This window comes from Fusarium keratoplasticum, chromosome 5 (assembly GCF_025433545.1).
Source record: "Fusarium keratoplasticum isolate Fu6.1 chromosome 5, whole genome shotgun sequence".
Lineage (NCBI taxonomy): Eukaryota > Fungi > Ascomycota > Sordariomycetes > Hypocreales > Nectriaceae > Fusarium > Fusarium keratoplasticum.
Window position 1 is genome coordinate 3,929,163 of NC_070533.1, and position 18,482 is coordinate 3,947,644.

General features: G+C 50.3%; 8 protein-coding genes across 8 annotated transcripts; 4 read left to right on the plus strand and 4 right to left on the minus strand.

Moving 5' to 3' along the window:
• Positions 1-123: 123 nt before the first annotated feature.
• On the plus strand, positions 124-2,133 carry NCS57_00789700 (MFS domain-containing protein; the record flags this gene model as incomplete). The annotated part of the gene is made up of 9 exons (XM_053057732.1): positions 124-291; positions 348-510; positions 582-868; positions 927-1,007; positions 1,061-1,281; positions 1,343-1,500; positions 1,557-1,764; positions 1,816-1,949; positions 2,006-2,133. The coding sequence occupies 9 exons, from the start codon at positions 124-126 to the stop codon at positions 2,131-2,133; spliced, it is 1,548 nt and encodes a 515-aa protein (XP_052913927.1).
• A 772-nt stretch (positions 2,134-2,905) lies between these two features.
• Positions 2,906-4,615, minus strand: NCS57_00789800 (Succinyl-CoA:3-ketoacid-coenzyme A transferase; the record flags this gene model as incomplete). Its single annotated transcript, XM_053057733.1, has 3 exons — positions 2,906-3,043; positions 3,097-4,476; positions 4,559-4,615. 3 exons carry the CDS (start codon positions 4,613-4,615, stop codon positions 2,906-2,908), a joined length of 1,575 nt encoding a protein of 524 aa, XP_052913928.1.
• Positions 4,616-5,741: 1,126 nt separating this feature from the next.
• On the plus strand, positions 5,742-8,726 carry NCS57_00789900 (FAD-binding-3 domain-containing protein; the record flags this gene model as incomplete). Its single annotated transcript, XM_053057734.1, has 6 exons — positions 5,742-6,393; positions 6,456-6,527; positions 7,376-7,911; positions 7,976-8,292; positions 8,347-8,620; positions 8,682-8,726. The coding sequence occupies 6 exons, from the start codon at positions 5,742-5,744 to the stop codon at positions 8,724-8,726; spliced, it is 1,896 nt and encodes a 631-aa protein (XP_052913929.1).
• A 451-nt stretch (positions 8,727-9,177) lies between these two features.
• NCS57_00790000 (uncharacterized protein) lies at positions 9,178-10,289 on the minus strand (the record flags this gene model as incomplete). The annotated part of the gene is made up of 3 exons (XM_053057735.1): positions 9,178-9,969; positions 10,024-10,199; positions 10,253-10,289. The coding sequence occupies 3 exons, from the start codon at positions 10,287-10,289 to the stop codon at positions 9,178-9,180; spliced, it is 1,005 nt and encodes a 334-aa protein (XP_052913930.1).
• A 481-nt stretch (positions 10,290-10,770) lies between these two features.
• NCS57_00790100 (Lactamase-B domain-containing protein) lies at positions 10,771-11,829 on the minus strand (the record flags this gene model as incomplete). Its single annotated transcript, XM_053057736.1, has 1 exon — positions 10,771-11,829. One exon carries the CDS (start codon positions 11,827-11,829, stop codon positions 10,771-10,773), a length of 1,059 nt encoding a protein of 352 aa, XP_052913931.1.
• A 509-nt stretch (positions 11,830-12,338) lies between these two features.
• On the plus strand, positions 12,339-12,785 carry NCS57_00790200 (CMD domain-containing protein; the record flags this gene model as incomplete). Its single annotated transcript, XM_053057737.1, has 1 exon — positions 12,339-12,785. One exon carries the CDS (start codon positions 12,339-12,341, stop codon positions 12,783-12,785), a length of 447 nt encoding a protein of 148 aa, XP_052913932.1.
• A 1,576-nt stretch (positions 12,786-14,361) lies between these two features.
• On the minus strand, positions 14,362-15,356 carry NCS57_00790300 (Lactamase-B domain-containing protein; the record flags this gene model as incomplete). The annotated part of the gene is made up of 2 exons (XM_053057738.1): positions 14,362-14,970; positions 15,030-15,356. 2 exons carry the CDS (start codon positions 15,354-15,356, stop codon positions 14,362-14,364), a joined length of 936 nt encoding a protein of 311 aa, XP_052913933.1.
• A 297-nt stretch (positions 15,357-15,653) lies between these two features.
• On the plus strand, positions 15,654-18,410 carry NCS57_00790400 (Lactamase-B domain-containing protein; the record flags this gene model as incomplete). Its single annotated transcript, XM_053057739.1, has 8 exons — positions 15,654-15,878; positions 15,937-16,639; positions 16,996-17,069; positions 17,119-17,401; positions 17,454-17,610; positions 17,663-17,765; positions 17,820-17,943; positions 18,007-18,410. The coding sequence occupies 8 exons, from the start codon at positions 15,654-15,656 to the stop codon at positions 18,408-18,410; spliced, it is 2,073 nt and encodes a 690-aa protein (XP_052913934.1).
• Positions 18,411-18,482: the final 72 nt, after the last annotated feature.

The following is an 18,482-nucleotide window of genomic DNA, read 5'->3' on the forward strand; positions in this document are numbered from 1 at the left end:
GAAAAATTGCTTTTACAATGCGGCCATGCACTTGTTAAATAGTACCCCGACTCTCCCTTGAGCAGCACGTTCTCTATACCCAGTCTCTCTTCTACTTTGCATACAACAAGACCATCGGCAACAATGACGGACGTTCCTAAGCCCACCCCCGAGTCTCCTTCCAGCGTCCATGCCATTGAGGACTCAGAGCTCAAGGGCGGTCAGAGGGACCTGGACATAAATGATCGGGAGAATGCCGTCGGTTATAACGAGTACCTCGAGGCTCGCGATCTTGAGTTTTCAGATGCCGAGGTGCGTTGTCCATTCCTCCCCTGGCATCTCAATCACTCTAACTGACACAATTATAGGCCAAGAAACTGCGATGGAAACTCGATCTCGTCATCCTTCCCATGTTTCTCGTCACCCAAGCGCTTCAGTTCATGGACAAGACCTCTCTCAACTATGCCAACCTCTTCGGATACCAGGAGGCCCTGGGGCTCAAGGGAAACCAGTTCAATTACCTCTCTGCAAGTCAGTCTCCTCCTCGAACACGCCCATTCGTGCCGTATGTCGATACCATCTTGCTGATACGAATACTACAGTGGTCTATGCCGGTTACTTCTTCGGACAGTACCCCTGTGGATGGCTGATTGGTCGCTTTCCCGCGCAGAAGGTCATGGCCATCAGTGTCTTCTTCTGGGGGCTCATGGTCATCCTCATGACTCAGAGCCGAGACTACTCAAGCGCGCTGGGTGTGCGCTTCATCATGGGTATCTTTGAAGCCGCTGTCACACCCGGTTTGACCCTCATGACTGGCTTTTGGTATACTAGACGAGAGATCCCTCTTCGCCAATGTATCTGGTATTCATCGCTGGGTTGGGGCGGTATCGTAAGCTGCATACAGCCTTGGCATCGTCAGAGCAGTGACACTGACATTTGTTCATCAGGTTGGCTCATATATTTCTATGGGCGTTTCTAAGCTTCCTGTTAACCTCAAGCCTGAGCGTTGGGAGCTCATCTTCTTCATTGTAGGTCTCACGTAAACAAAAAGCTCCAGTACATCAAGACTGACACTTTCCAGCTCGGCGGGGCTACATGTCTCTGGGCATTTGTCATCTGGTTCCTGCTCCCCGATTCTCCCTCAAACGCCAGATTCCTCAACCATCGCGAGCGCTTGATTGCAGTCAAGAGAGTCGCAGCCAACGAAACAGGTATTAAGAACAAGGCTTTCGACAAGAGCCAGGTTGTCCTTGGCTTCACTGACCCCAAGACCCTGCTCCTCTTTGTCTCGGTCTTTGCTGCGTACGTAAAGACGCTTATGCTGGCACTTATGGTCTGTCAACTAACCTTGTTCATCTTGCAGTGCCATTCCCAACGGTGTTGTCAACTCCTTCTCGACCATCATCATCCGAGACATGGGCTTCAGCACTACCAAAACTACACAGTTGAAGTCAGTCGGAGATGCTATCCAGATCATTGGTCTCTTCATCGGTGGAAGCATCATTCTCAATGTCCCAAACTGTCAGTTCATCCCCCTCAGTGCCCTGTTATGGTCCACCTTCTAACAGGATGAAAAGCGCGTCTGCTCACTGCCACGGCTGCTAACATGATCTGCACCGTTTCTGCGGCGTGCATGGCCTATCTTCCTCGAGAAAATACCTGGGGTCGGCTTGTATGTTTCTGGCTGGTCAACACGCAGTCGGTCGGCTTCACCGTGTCCCTGACTACCATCTCCTCCAACATGGCTGGATATACCCACCGCTCTCTCGCCAGCGCCTTGGTCTTGTAGGTACCCCATCATAGGCCTGACCAAACTTGACTAACGCAGCATGTCAGCACGGCCTATTGCTGGGGCAACTTTGCCGGTCCTTTCGTCGTGAAGAAATCCCAGGCCCCCCATTTCACCGGTGCCACAATTGGACTTCTGGTTGGCTACGCCATCAAGTTCTGCTGCCATCTTGGTCTCCTGGGTAAGTTTCATCTCTTTTTCCAGAAGTCAACATGGGGCTAATACCTGAATTTCCAGTATACATGTTCCTTATCAACAGGCACCGAAACAAGACATATGGACCTCCTAACAAGGAGAGGAGTAACGAAGCTGGAATGAGGGATCAGACTGAATTTGAGAACAAGGACTTCCGATATGTTCTGTAATTCAATACATGGTTACCGTAGCCTGGTAAATACCGGTTTTCCCTTTTGGACTTTTGGTAGATAGTTCCATGGGACAATGCAAACAGCACATGATTAGGTGCTACACCGGCCACTTCAGGAACCATTCATCAGTCTTGAAATTTGTATTATGACTCTAAACGCAAGTCGATTGACTTGACCGGTGCATCCAAATACGGGTGCTTTCTTGTACCTCTATTTGTATCAACAGTCTTGTGCTCGTGCAGTTAGTTAATGCTATGAACTGCCCCAGATAGAGCTAACCACGCATTCTCCTCGGGCCCAGTTGCATTGAATCCCGATTTGATGATGATATTAATGCAGGGTCTTCTGGCTCAGTTATCTCATTGAGGGCCGGGCTTCAACCATAATAGAGAACACATTATTAACAATCGTGATGCAGTCAAATCGCTTCCGTCAAGTGGTCGCAGGGAGCATCCGAGGAGTATGGCCAATCGGTGACTACCAGAGTCAGCTAGTTGGAAGCATCGCTTGGCCGTGCAGAGCAAATGAAGTCACATCATAATCGTGGTATTCTTTGACATTCTACGTTTCATCAACCCCGAATGATGAAGCGACAGTGAATTGCAGCGCGTCATGTAGGGGAAACCACGGACATGATGTTCATATCGAAAACATAGTTACGAGGCTGTGATGGTACTCTAGTAAACCTTGTACCCGACCAACAAGAAAGGCATTGTTTATCAGACTCAGAAGCAGTTTTGCACTAAACTCTCTCCATGGGATTTCCTTCTTACACTCCTGACATGGGCAGGACTGGATCAGCTACCATAAAAGGAGCTCCAGTCTTTGCCCTGACCTCATCAATAGAAACACCATCGGCAATTTCAACCAGCGTCAATCCCGATGCAAAGTCTACGTCGAAAACCGCCTACTGAGAATTAGCTTGATACTCAAGAGCTGAGGTTCATCTCCATCACTTACCAGCTCGGTAATGATGCGCGACACACACGCCCGGCCTGTGAGAGGAAAAGAACATTGGTTCAAGATCTTGGGATTTCCCTTCTTATCGGTATGCTCCATCGTGACAATGACCTTTGTCTTGCTCGGGTTACTGACAAGGTCCATCGCGCCGCCAAAACCCTTGACCTTGCCAGGCAGCATCCAGTTGGCCAAGTCACCTGTGGCACTGACTTGCATAGCGCCCAAGATGGTAACGTCGATACGACCACTCCTGATCATACCGAAACTTTCGTCGCTGCTAAAGACAGACGCTCCGGGCTTCAACGTGACCGTCTCCTTGCCCGCGTTGATGAGATCAGCATCAGCCTCGTTCTTGTCCTTGGAAGGGTATGGCCCAAGACCAAGGATGCCATTCTCAGACTGGAGTTGGACATCGACTTCGGGGCCAACGAATGAGGCTGCTAGCATAGGCATGCCGATTCCAAGATTGGCGTACATGCCATCTTTGAACTCTTTGGCCGCTCGGCGAACGATGCGTTCTCGTTTTGTGGCCACGTCGCCCTGTCCAAGGGCCTTGGTATCTTGCTCTGCCCATGTGAACTTCTCAATCGATTTCTCTGCCGTGCTCTGAATGACTTTCTTGACGTAGATGCCTGGTAAATGGATCGACTCTAGGGGAATCTCTCCTGGCTCAACGATGTGCTCGGCCTCGACAATAGTCATTTTGGCGTTACGACCCATTGGGCCGTTGAAGTTCTGGGCTGCAAGGCGGAACTGACAATTTCCCAGCTTATCTGCCCTGAAAGCTTTCACAAAGGCATAATCTCCCTCGATGCTGCGTTCAAGAAGATAGGGCTTGCCATTGAACACCTTGACATCTTTGGGGTCAGGGAACTGGGCGTTGCCCGAGGACCCTGATGCCTTGTTCCGGGAGGGGAGGTCTCCATTTTGAACGACGGTTCCAACACCAGCAGGCGTATAGAACCCCGGAATACCCTTTCCTCCAGCGGCACAACGTTCTGCAAGGGTTCCCTGGGGCGTAAGTTCCAGTTCGATCTCCCCCGCAAGATACATCTTCTCAAATGTCTTGTTTTCTCCGATGTAAGAAGCAATCATCTTGCGCACTTGCCTACTCTTCAAAAGCTTCCCAAGACCAAAGTCATCAGTTCCAGCGTTGTTAGACACAGCTGTTAAACCGTTGACATCGGGCTTGTTGAGAACTTCATTGATAAGCGAATCTGGAACGCCGCACAGGCCAAAGCCGCCGCAGAGAAGAGTTGTGTCTGGTTTCATATCCCTCAGGGCTTCCGCAGCCGATGGGATGACTTTGTTGATTCCATTGCGGGAAATGGTGATGGAGAATGATCTTCTGAAAAAGGTGTTTGCCCAAGTGGGAATCAGCTGTGATGCTCAGAACAGAGGATCGGTAAATTCTGGAGCAAATAAAGAAAATAACGATCTGAAGAGTAGAAAGGTTTCTCACATTTAGGGCATATCCTGCAAACGCTTGTGACCGTGCATAATTTATTGTCGAAGTCATTGTCTCGGAGTGTTGCTGAGTTTGAAGCAAGAATAGCAATATCGGACCGATTCTAAGGAACTTCTCAGGGATGCCGGATTGAGTAAATACTAGACAAGTATCTCGACATAGGAACGCGGCATTGCATCTCATTGTATTTAACCAAGATGTTACATGGGTAACGTGTTTGAACAATGTAACCTATTCGGAACTTATCCGCGGAAGATAGCCGTGGCTAGAACGCCTCTTAGCAGTGGAGTGGTTCACCTGGGATTGGACATAACCCTAGTCTTAGCCAATGTCCCTTGTACTCCTGGAATCGGCGGGGTCGGAATTATTAAGGCTTATGCCTATGCCCAAGGGGGGTAGAAGGGTCTAGATGTATTGTGACGGTGGGATGTTTCCTAAGGGATAAACCAGTCGTGCTGGGTTTATGTTGGCAGAGGATTAGGAAGCGTGCTCTGAGGCGAGAGGTGTATATCACGTCTGGTAATGCGCTCAAGGGTATTGAGTGTAACTAAGTTTTATTGATAGCTGAGGTAGCTGGTACATAAGAAAGTGCAGGTGAGTATGTTCTATATACTTGTGGCCTGTTCCTTGGACCGATGTCCCCCAGACTCGGTCCCTGGACCGACACGGGCGAAGTTTGGCCCCTTCGGTCTTATTAGCTCAGCCAAGGTGTTTCTGCCGTATTTCCCCGCCTGGCCCACGTCATGGCCGTGACATCTACCCTGTATGAAGATACGGTAGATACCGAAACAGCTGATGCTGTGGCGGTCTGTATTCTCGAGGCGGAGGGGACTAAGATCATGGGGGATACTTGTGGAGCTTGAGTCAAGGTCTAGATCTATAAGGGTAGCTACTTTCCGATATATGTAATGAGTCCTTACGGAGTATTTACCAAACAATTACAGACAGCCGCTAGTCACATTAGGTCTACCGAGATTAATGCTTGCGTGTTTAAATTATGATAATCCTAATAAACAGTATCCTCGTACCATATTAGTGCACCACCCCAGTTGTTTCAGGAGGCATTCGCTTAACTAATTGTACAATGCCCGCTTCGTTTTGTAGATAAACCTTTCCATTCTATTTAAGCAGATGGATGTCACCACTCCAGGTCTCAGTCTCATGTCCATTCGTAAACATGATTCTCTACATTCTTTTTAGTACATTTTCTCTAGTCCTCGCTGGACAACTTCGATTCTCCAATTTCTCTGATGTGACCCTGGCACCATTCTCGCCATGCAATGTGAAAGGTCCATCTAGAGTCGCAGCCAACAATGATGTCCTCGATGTTTTCTTCGATGAGAAGAATTATGATGGTACTCGCGATGACCGTGGCGCTGAACTTTGTGTTTTCGAACCTGGCACCCGCAGAAATGTAGGCCAGATGGCAAAGGAAGGCTGGCAAGGTTTTAGCGTTTACGTCCCCTCGACATCCGCCTCGACTCCTTTCCCAGATGATCGAGAGACGATGATTGCGCAGCAATTTTGTCCAGGCAGGTGCTCCTCGTGGTGCGGGGGTCTGCGCATTACGAACAACTCTCTTGTTGCTGAACATCGACCTTCGTGTGGCAGAGCTGAGAGTGGAGTTCTCGCTGAAAATCTCACACGCGACAAGTGGTATGATGTAGTCGTTCGCATGCGTGTCTCGCGAGAGCAAGATGGTGCCTACGAGGTATGGCTGGATGGAGTCAAGGTTTACAGCAAACTTGGAATCAACGTCGGCTTTGGCACATGGGATGGCGATAAGCTGACCACGAGATGGTACTTCAAAAACGGCATGTACGCCTATGGTGAGTCATTTGTTCAAACAGGGGAATCATAGAGGTTTTCCTATAGGCTTACAGATCTCTAGATTATGATCAATACACTGGCTTGACTCGAACACTGCATTTCGCCAACATCGCCTGGTATGAAGCTGATGATGGTGAGACTGACGGATATGAAGTGGTCAAACCAACAGGACGGAAAGGAGCGAACCATGTTTGCAGACCATGATGGTGTCCAACGTTCGACAGCGTTGGGAACGTCCTAAACTGCGATGGTTCCTTTTTATTTTTTGCTTGTGGGCTGTGAATGAATGAATTGTGAAGAATACCACAACTGAGGATGTGTTGACTGAATTGAGATACTGGCTTTCGCCCCCCATGTCCCTGTGTTTTTCTCTCTTCCTTTTTTAGTTTAATATTCTTTAATTAGGTCTTTTAATATTATAGATATCTTTATTCTTCCAAAATCCTTATTATCTTATAATACATAAAATATTTCTTGGTTACTATAGCTTCGAGACCTGGGCGTGAGTAGGTGATCCTCCAATACTTGTGTCCTCTTTCAGTCCTTTCTTAACTCATTCACTGGTTCTCCATCCTTGCCCAGCTCGGGGCAAATAACCCCACTCTGTTTGGCTCTGTTTCGATGCTTACTCCACGTCAAGCCTATCCAATGTGGGGAGTGCTCTTTTCGCAGGTGTACATGTGGGGATACGAGTCCCCAAACGAGCGAGGGTTAGTAAATGCTCCTACAATTAGACACATGACAACTCTGTGCGTATCGAGAGGTTAATAAGTAGATAACTCAGGCTGTCACCCGGCGGCCGTTGGCTTTGCTCATAGTCGCGATCTATACTCAGCAAATTCTTTAGCTTCGTCACTACACCTAAGCACACCATGCCATCGCCTACTCCCGGCTTCAACGATGTAAAGCAGACCCAGAACCGACATTCAACTATTGACCCCCCGAGCTGACCTTAATACGAGGTTATCATTGTCGGCGCAGGGCCATCTGGACTCCTGCTAGCTCTGATGCTCGCGCAGAGTTCAATCCCTGTTACCCTTCTCGATATGAAGAGCGACCTGGACAAGAACCCACGGGCGACGCACTACCCTGCACCTTCGATGCATGAGCTCAACCGCGCTGGCGTCGGTGATGAACTCCGTGAGCGAGGATTCATGCCAGCTGGCGTCACCTGGCGTAAGCTGGATGGCACGCCTATAGTGACGTTGGATGCTGGAAACGTGTCTGACGACCCTGACCGCATGGTCTGTCTGCCATTGGATCAACTAGGTGAAATCCTCAGAAAGCATCTACTCAAGCACCAAAACGTCAATATTCTGTTCAACTACAAGGTCACTGGCATTGGCCAGAACGAGGAAAAAGCCTGGGTAGTCGCCGAAACTCCTGATGGTGAGAAGAAGCTCAGTGCCGACTATATTGTTGGCTGTGACGGAGCCAACAGTCAGATCCGCCGTTCGCTTTTTGGTGACTTGGAGTTCCCGGGCAGGACATGGGACGAACAAATTGTAGCAACAAATGTCGGTCCTCCCAACCACGAGTGTTTCAATACCCTAGGGCCGTTGACGCTGACTACTTACGCAGGTGTACTACGACTTTGACCAGTTCAAATGGAATGACTCGAATTTTATTGTGCACCCCGAGCACTACTACATGGCCGCCAAGATCACAAAAGATGGGATGTGGCGAGTGACTTACGGTGAGCTTCCCGGCCTCACATTTGAGCAACTACGGGAGCGTCAGCCTGCCAAGTTCAGAGACATGCTGCCCGGTCATCCGAGTCCGTCCGACTATAAGCTCGTCAACTTTAGCCCTTACAAGGTCCACCAACGCTTGGCCACCTCTATGCGTCAAGGGCGATTTCTGCTTGCAGCCGATGCCGCGCATCTCTGCAACCCTTTGTAAGACAACTTGTATTTAAGAAGTCGAGGTCTTGATGCTCACCATTCTAATAGCGGCGGCCTGGGCCTTACTGGAGGGATCGTCGATGTTGGTGGGCTCTATGACTGCCTCCGAGGCATCTACGAGAAAAAGGCTGACACCACGATTCTGGATAAATACAACGAGATAAGGAGACAAAAGTGGCTGGATGTCATTGACGTAGTTTCGAGTTCCAACTTGCGCAGGTTGTTCGAGGTGGATCCTGAACAAGCTCTCGAGACGGATGGCTTCTTCCAGATGCTCAGGAAAGCCGAGACTGATCCAGCGTGCTCCCAAGAGCTCCAAAATGTGAGTATTGTCATGTTTTTTACTCTATAGCAGAATAGCTTGAATACTGACCATGATGCAGGCGGTCAAAGCCATCCAGCATGATTTCACTCAGTACTACAAGTAAGCTTCTTTGCTTCGGCAAAAAATCGAGTGCCCAAGCCAAATATCTTAGTATAGAAAGAAATCAACCACACCGCATTGTTGGTGCAGTCTAGACTAAATTTTACGTGTCATTCAACCAGACCCGCCTATTTATTGCATTCCCAACTTTCTGCTTCTTTTGTTCTCATGGTGTACGACCATTGAGTGTGGTTGCCTTGTGTTTTTATTTTAAGGGTGTATCTCCTTAAACAAAGAACCACTGCGAATCAATAGCAAAGGGTGTAACCTCGTTGGTAAACTTGGCATTATCTCGTGGCAGGATGATGCTCAGGTGATTGAACTCAATTAAGCTTATTTTAGACCTCGATTAATACATAAGTCAACCTCATTGCATATCTAGAAGGCAGATTGAAGCAACCCAGCAAGAGAAATACAGTTATCAACACATTCAACATATGATACCTAAATGCAATCTATGTAGACTTATTTAACCACTGGTAAACAACCCTCGCATCTTTCCCAGAGTACCTTTCGTCCCCCATTGCCTCGCTGAATGCTTGCTGTGTGGGCTTGTCCAGGATGGTCCTCGCCCCGACGCTCTCGGCCAACTTGGTTCCCATGCCCAATACCTTGGCACATAGCTCAATCCTGAATCCTCCCTCGTAGCCCCGGCTACTCGGAACGTTAGCTTGAACCCCCGGGACTGGGTTGCTCTTGCTTGTGACCCAACACTGGCCGCCGCTGGCATTGATGACATCAGTGAGCGTCTTGGGGTCAAGCCCGGCTTTCACGCCAATGTTGAGCGCCTCGGATGCGGCCAGAGAAGTGATTGCGCTTAGATAGTTGTTGATTATCTTGAAAGCTGTGCCCGCACCGACGTCCCCGCACAGAAATATGCCCTCTCGGTTGCCCATGTGCCCCAGATACGACTTGACAATGGGAAATACTTCATGTGATAAGGATGGTTGGCAACCCACCATGAAGGTGAGAGTGGCAGCACTGGCGCCCATGGGCCCGCCTGAAACAGGCGCGTCAACAAAGACAAGAGTGTCCGAGAGCTTGGAAGTGGAAACCTCCCGGCACGAAGCTGCGACAGAATGGATGCAGTCGGTCTCGATGGTTCCGCATTCGACTACTATCTTGCGTTCAGGGCTTCGTCCCGACTGCTCTGCAGCCGCCACAGCTCCTGCGAGGATGCCAGTTTGATGGTCCAAATAGACCGATTTAACGGCACCAGAACCTGGTAGCATAGTGAAAACTGTTTTCTGGGGTCGTCAGAAAATGTCTAGCTAATGGAGAAGAGATGGGATATTTCTCACTGCTGCCCTAGCCGCTTCGAAGCCGTTGGGAACTACCTTGACTGTCGCCTTGCCCCTTGCCTCGGCTTTGAATCTGTCCAACGCTTCCAGGTTTGTGTCGCAGATGAGGAGGGTTTTGTCCAAGCCCAAACCGGCGTGCAGATTCAGCGCCATTGGGTAGCCCATCACCCCAAGGCCTGAAACAAGGTTAGTTGACTGTACATCTCACAAGTTGGAGGGCGTCTCTGACCAATGAATGCCACCGTGTCTGATGGTGAAGCAGCCATCTTCTTGCTGCTCTTTGGCTATGATGGGTAGTGACTGGCAATGCGGCTTGTTCTCTAGGCGAGGTCGCAATGGCCAGCTTGGGGAATGGAAGTACAGAACGATGCAGAGCCTTGTCAAGACAACGCCTCACACCAAATAGCGGTAATTATAACATCTCGGCACCCATTACCCCACACTTGGTGATGGCCTCAACCATGCCGGTGATGGATGTGGGGTGTTGCAGGACCCCGCGGTTGGAATTGATCTGATCGGTCTGTACGATTTCACTAGCTGTATGAGGTATCTTGTATATTCATTCCTCAAATCTTTGGCTGCATCACCTGTAAAACCTTAGCTATGTGGCTACATCTTCACGGCTGCTCTGGCTGGCTTACTTTCAAGAGCAAAGAGTGGTTTAGCGATTGTGTGCTATCAATTGGAAGCTCATGCTGCAAGGAATAAATCCAAATATTGTCCCAGGAGTTATGCTGATCACCCCAATCACAGCGTCCCTGGCCAAAACCTGTGTCGGTTCTTCTCCCTCCACACCTTATCATGCGCCAAGACAACCTCTATCTGGACATTTCCGCTACCCCTATCTCTCAAGAAACTGGAAATGTTATCCAGGGTCGCTCTCGCGGTCTCGGTGTGCACATGGACACTTCTCACCCCTCCCCTGCCGTCGTCGTACATTGCAATATTCTTTTCCCCGCTCAGGATTCTGGGGTCGTGACAGCAGTCGCCCCCTAGATAGAGGTATTTATCTTCTGAGAGACGGGCAAGAAGGTTCACGTGGCCGTAAAGATGGCCTGGGCTGTCGATGACAAACAGGCTCCCGTCGCCGAAGAAGTCGAGGGCGTTTGGAAAGACAGACAGCGGTTGCCACGCCCATTGACCGGCCGGTTGGGGTAGATTTGCCACACTCTGGGCGGGTGTGTCGGTGTGCTTTGGGGCGAGGGGAGTGTCATTGTACTCATTGCTGTGGTGCCTCTTGACTGGTGGCAGTTCAACTGTTCGCAGCCGTGGCAGCTCGTCTTGGTTGAACAGTTCGGCTGAGTAGAGAGGCCCGGCACCGTTCTTCAGAAGGTCTAGGGTTCCTGATCCCACGATGAAAGTGGCATTGTTAAAGTCGGATGGCGTCCCGACATGGTCCCAGTGGACGTGGCTAAGAATGACAAAGTCAATATCTTTGCCTGGGTCCAGAAGCTGCTGGCTGAAGTTCCTGTCCAAATCTCTACTGTCAGTGTTGCCCTTGCGCAGACTGTCAGCGCAGTCTGGGTTTGTTATGATGGGCTGTCTCTGAGCCACATGAGCGAGCTGCATCTCTCGATAGCCAGTCAGGTCGCGTTTCACACCCAGGTCAAAGACAATGCGGGTCGTCTTTTGGGCTGTGAGGGACGAGGGTTGATGCTGTATGAGGAACGAGAGCGAAGGCACCGTTACTCTAAGGCCGGGGTCTGCATCGGTCACGAACAGCCTCTCAGGAAGTGTAATGTGGCCGGCGTCCAAAGCCGAAACCACGACGTAGGCAGGCGTGCCTGAACCTGAGGTGGCAATCATGGTTGGTTGAGGGATGAGACACGGGATGCTGGCTTAGGTCAATCAGTTTAAAGTATTAGTACGTCAACCTCTTCGAAAACTCACTGTCGGAAGTCCTCTTTAACAGTGCAACTTGAATGCCTCTGCCAAATGCGGGGTGAATATACCGAGGGTGTAGATCCTGTGGCCGTTAAAGGGGAACTCCAATGTCTCTCCACATTGTGCGGTGCTGCAAGATCCCCCACGATGCCCCACGCCTTCGGTGGTAGATAACCGATGACCGACTTCCTTCAAGTACCAACCTTCGTCTTCACAAGGTCCAGCGGCCTTCTTTGATCATTAATACTAGGAAAGACGCATCCGCATCCTCTTCCCATTGCCTTGGCTGCTCTGGTAACTAATATCTCTCTCATTAACCTGTTCACGTCGTATTGACTAATCAGTCGAGATACTACTCTGCTCTCCCCGTTTAAACAACACAAGAAGCCGCTTTTCGACCGACATTGGACTTGATTACGTCGTCTACCACCATGAGTCAAGACAGCAAACTCGACGCGCTACACAAGGAACTGTTCGAGCAGGGCCTGAAGATGCGCCGCAGCGTCGTCGGCGACGCCTATGTCGATCGCGCCCTCGCCAACGGGTCCACCGAGTTCTCTAAGCCTGGACAAGAGCTCGTTACAGAGTGGTGCTGGGGATACGCTTGGACACGACCCGGTCTGGAGAAGAAGCAACGGAGTCTGCTGAATATTGGTATGCTAATGGCTCTTAACCGTGGGCCAGAGCTCGCTGTCCACGTTCGTGGAGCGAGGAACAATGGCCTGACAGAGCTTGAGATCCGGGAAGCGATTCTTCACTGCACTACCTACTGCGGTGTCCCGGCTGGTGTGGAGGCTATGAAGATTGCCGAGAGAGTACTCAACGAGATGAGTGAGACGGGTGAGAAGACACGGGAGCTTGGGAACAAGGCGGAGTGAAGGCAGAGCCTCCGTATGGTAGCATAAAGAGGTTACTTGATCGTCAGAGCAACGAGGATGTTAAGTCGTGTCATTGCTTTCATACACTGCACTGAGAATGAGACAAACGTAATCAGTCATTGTGCTTAGCCCCTTCTGCTAAAGGATTCCTGAATCTCTATGTGCCAAACTCGAGGTTGAATATGTTCATCATTTCTACAGGCATCTACCTATTGCGCTTCGGAACAACCCTCTCCAGACAGCTCCTGTAGAATGGGACCTGCCACATAAGCGGTTTGTAGGCTCAGTTGACTTGCAATCTCCAAGACATGTAGAATATCCTGCGGCGTAGCACCATATCCAAGAGCGTTTCTCATGTGTAGCTTGAGCCCGCGGATATAGAGGTGGGTAGATGATGCATCAAAAGCACAGTAGATTAGCTCCTTCATCTACACTTGAGTTAGTTTTGATGTGCCTTTTCGTCATTAAGAGTCTCATTCAGAGACCGACTGAGATGAACTCACCTTGGGTGTTAGGTACCCCTTCCTTTCATCTCCTCCGTCGTCTAGACTAGCCCATGGTACACCAGAAAACTCCAAATAGGCCTCGAAGAACTCGGGGTCAAGTCTCAAGAGTTCTTCCCAAGTCTCATGCCAGTACCCTCTTTTCGCAGTGAATTCTCTCTTCAGTTGCAGCTGTCTCGCATTGTATGGCCTAGTGACCTCCTCAAGGAACCTCCTTTCCTCTTTCAGAACCTCTACCAGAATCGGAACCCCGACATTACAGGCATGAATCCCGAGGGTGCTGGTTAGTTCAATAACCTCCATCACCTCGTTCACACTAGCGCCTTCTCTCAATGCAGTCTTGATATGTGTATGGATTCCTGGAGTATAGAGATGCGTCGCGGCACTGTCAACAGCAAGTGCAACGAAAGCCTGCTCCTTTGGCGATAGAGTGGTTTTCTGATGTGGCACACGAGCCAACGAGAGGCCTGCGCTGAAGAATGTTGGATCTAGCGCAAGGATCGATTTCCAACCAGAATGAAAGGCATCCTGTCCCAGTTCGGAGACGAACTTGGCCTTCAAATTTGCTTCCTGCTGACTGGGTGACATGGTGTCTGAGCTATAGAGCCTTGTCGCCGCGTCAGAAATGGCTGGTGAGGTCTGAGTGGGCAAGAGTTGACGATGCGGGAAGTGTGCGGTTCCGGTTTGTGTGGCCGAAGACAGAACGCCCCTTGAAGCAATATACTACCGACATTAATTGACAAGCCGGTACTTATGATTAGGAAAGGCAGGTGACCGTCCGGATGTAGAGTGGGGTGTGATTCTCTTGCCAAGTAACTCCATGGGAATGGGCATGGCCACTATTACCGTAATTACATGCCGTATTGACCAAACGTGGGGTTCTAAGATACCCCACATACTCACGACGCATCTCACCTGAAGGTTGGACAGGACAAGCACGGATAGAGGTGGAAGCGTTCCGTGGATTATATTAGAGTTGACTCAGGTGAATTGGACACAACTCTCATATTCTAAACCGTTGGATCTGCAGGAGAAACGCTTCTCCCAGATTCTCCAAAAGTCCGGCCTGCTGATCAACTCCCCCAAAAACGATGGCTGTCCCTGTTGCTGATTTCCCACTCCACATCATGCGCAAAGATAGTCTCAATGCCTTTTCTTTCCAAGTCCCTAATCCTCTCCATCGTAGCCTTGGCTTTCTCGAGATCAGCATGGATGCAACACGTATGGCCTTGGGCATCCTGCCACTGTCCGACATCTCTTTCGTGGCGCATGATGCGGCGATCGTGGCAGGCATCGCCGGCAAGGTAGATCCATTTGGTGTCACTCTCGTTCTCGCTGGTGCGTGCAAGAAGGTTGATGTGGCCGGGAAGGTGACCGGGGGCATCGACGATGTAAAGACTACCATCTCCAAAGATATCCAGGGTTGAGGGTAAGCTGTCAAACTGGCGCCACGGCCCACTGAAATTGATGCCGGATACCTGCGCTTCATCCCGAGCTTTGTAAGCTGCCTCTGGGTCTGGAAGCTGTATAGTTCGATGCGGATCAAGCAGCTCTGGTTCGAAAAATGAATGACCTCCACGTAGATTTGATGCATTTCCCTGTAGCAAGTCAAGAGATCCATACCCAACGACGAAGGAGCTGCGGAGAAAATCGGTCGGCTCGCCGACGTGATCCCAGTGAACCTAGTCTCAAGGTTAGAAAGACAGTTAGCTCGAGGGAAGCGGGTGCAGGGCGTGGTTACGTGAGAGTATATGACATAGTCGACATCGTCCGGCGTCAGCCCGCCCATCTTGAGGCTCTTGACAACATCAGGATCCGTTGTCAAGGGCTGTCGGGTGGCGATGTGACGGCGGATGGGCTCTGAATAGCGGCTAGGGTCCCGACGGACGCCTAGGTCAAAGACGATGCGCGTCGTCTTACCCGTCGTGGGAGAAGTATGCTGGATGAGAAAGCAAAGCGACGGGACTGTCTTGCGAGCTGTACTAGACGCTGGGCTCACGAATTGAGTTTCTGGAAGAGTGAAGCGGCCTCCAGAGAGGGCGTGAACCTGGACTGTTGAGAGGGCCATGGGAGCCTGATGTGGTTTGTTGACGTTTGGCGTGTTGAAGAGTCAAGTACAAGCTGCTCAGACAGCATGTTAAGCAGGGCGCACTTCTTCAATGACATGACTCTACCTCCCCCACATGGAGTGTCGCATTGCCTCCGGACTTCGAAGTCCCGGTTGCTCAACCCCACGCTCGGGGCTCCATTCCTACTCGCTGTACGTCACTGCTGTCTGTCTCGGACTGCCACATATAAGAAGTCTGTCCTGGGTTTTGATTCGTATCCAGATCAAGCCATTAAACGGGAGTCTGTGGAAGCAAAAATGACCATAGCGTCACTGGCCCAAGACTCACCGGCCACCTCTGTGGGCTTCATCGGCCTTGGTGCAATGGGAAAGCCAATGGTCATCAATCTCGCAAAGAAGTTGCCAAAAGGATCTCAAATTCACGTCTATGATATCGTTACAGCGGTGGTCGACGAGACGGTAGCTCTGTTTCCTGATTCGATCGTCAAATGTGCAAGCGCCAAAGAAGTCGCCGAGGCATGCGTAAGTGCAAGATGAAGGGCTCATAGTTCTTGCCATGCTAACCGCTTCATTGCGACAGGATGTGATCTTGACTATGCTGCCCGAAGGCGCTCATGTCAGGTCTGCATACCTTGATCCAGATTCGGGAATTCTCAGCGCATTTTCGATCTCGACGGCCAAGCTCCTGATCGACTCTTCCACGATTGATACGAGCACCAACCTATATATCAAGGAGCAGGTGTTGACGAAATCTCCGCAAAGTTTGTTCTATGACGCCCCAGTCAGTGGCGGAGTGATTGGGGCCGTTGATGCTTCAATGGCATTCTTCCTCGGCTGCTCCGAGTCGGATCCCAATCTTTCTCGCTTGACTGCACTCCTCTCCACTATGGGCGGGAAGGTAATCCCCTGTGGCGGACCATCTCTGGGCCTCTCAGCGAAGCTTTCAAACAACTATCTCTCTGGAGCCATTGCAATCGCCTGTTCCGAGGCAATGGATATGGGCATGCGTGCTGGCGTCGACGCCCATGTCCTAGCATCAGTCTTTGGCGCTGGAACGGCTCAAAACACCATCTGTGACAGGTTCAACCCCGTCCCGGGTGTTTGTCCAAAGGCGCCCGCGTCCAATGGATACAAAGGAGGGTTTAGAGTACAGTTGATGAAGAAGGATGTTTCGTTGGCTGTCAGCATGGCAAGAAGACTGGGCTCAAGAAATGCTCTGGGTTCGACCGTCTTAGGAGTGTACACAGCTGCTAGTGAGGCTTCGGATTGCAAGGATCTGGATTGTAGGGTGGTATTCAGGTACTTGGGGGGATCTGAGAAGGGAGCGAAATGACATGGGGAATTGCACTGACTTGGCAGAAGATTATCAAAGAGATAGATAGACTCGGCAGAAGAGTTTTAAGTAGATGGATAGACTCCAGAGACAGAAAAGAAAAATATTGTTAAAATAAAAGATGCAAAAACACAAGGGATCAAGATCACTAAGGAGCGTTATCCCCACTTGACCTGAACCGCGATTCAACTATCTACCCCGAGTTCTGAAGGTGGGGGATGTGGAGTGTTCCTAATATCTTTAATTAGAGGAGAAATAAAACCTCGAAATGTCCCTAAAGCGCGGAGGTGTTACTGTGTGCCATAGTGAGTTTCATCCTGAGCTACGTCCCTACCCCCGTTGACGTTGATGATCATGGCCCACGAGATCAAGCCTGCTCCGTTCCCGGGCCTGGATCTGCCTGCCTCTTCAGCAACAGTTCGAGTCCAGGCAGTCGACACCACAACACGCATGGTCTGCAACGCTGCAGTCTTCATCCAGCCTCCCATCACCCATCACTCAACGCTCAACCTCAACACCATGTGTTTTCTGCTCGAGCACAAGACGGATCTTGGGTCTGAATATGTCCTGTTTGATTGTGGTTCTCGAAAGGACTTTTGGAATGGCTCACCTCAGACCAACAAGATGATTTCCAGTAACCTTGTGGGGATGCAGGTCATCCACGGTGTGGACGAGATCCTAGCCAGCTCAGGCTTTGATCTGGCCAATCTTAGTATGACAGATCCCTTCATATTAAACATTGGCTAACATGGCATGCTGCACAGAGTCAATCGTGTGGAGCCACTGGCATTGGGACCATATTGGTGATGGATCCAAGTTCCCGGCCTCGGTCGACATTGTCGTAGGACCAGGCTTCACTGCGGAATTTGCCCCAGGCTGGCCGGAGAAACCAGACACTCCAGTACTGGCGAGTGATCTAAGGTTGGTGATTTCTTCAAAGACTACCAGCGGCTAATTCTGGGCCCGTTGGCAGGGGGCATCGAATCCACGAGCCCGAGTTCGACACTTCAGTTGCCGGTTTCACTGCTCATGATTATTTCGGAGACGGTTCTTTCTACCTCCTAGATGTTCCTGGGGTTCGTTTTTGCCTTCCAAACCATGTTTCTGTTCTTGAGCTCACGGCATAATAGCATGCTCTTGGACATATTTGTGGGCTCGCAAGAACGACGCCAGATACCTTCATTTTCATGGGAGCTGACGCTTGCCACTTTGCTGGAGCATTCCGGCCAACACTCTATCTACCGTTACCTGCAAGTATATCAAGCAGCCAGCTGGACTCTTACTATCCAAGCCCTTGCCCTTGCTCCGTGTTTACAGTCCATCATCCCGCCGCAAGAACCTGTTCTGAGGGGGACTCGGATGTCTCTCGCACCAGTCCATTCTACAAGGTCTCTAGGGTTCCTGGGACGGTGTACATACACGGTGACGCCGCACAGGCTAGCATCGATAAATTACGCATATTGGACGCTCATCCAGGAGTCTTCATCTGCCTCGCCCACGACGCCGCCTTGTTTGAAACGTTGCCTCTATACAACACCGACCCGGACCAAGACATCAATGACTGGAAGACAGCTGGATACAAGGAGAATACAAGATGGGCATTTCTGAATGAGCTTCCCAAGGGGGACAGCCCCGGTCGAAAGGCGATGGTCCAAGGATTGAAGCGTAAGGGCAAGATTATTTTGTGGGACGAAGGTAAAGGATTTGTTGATGTCGAGTGAGACCGGAAGCCTGCCAACTGTTTCGTAATAATGGAAGCCGAATATCTCACTCAAAGACATCTACAGTATGTT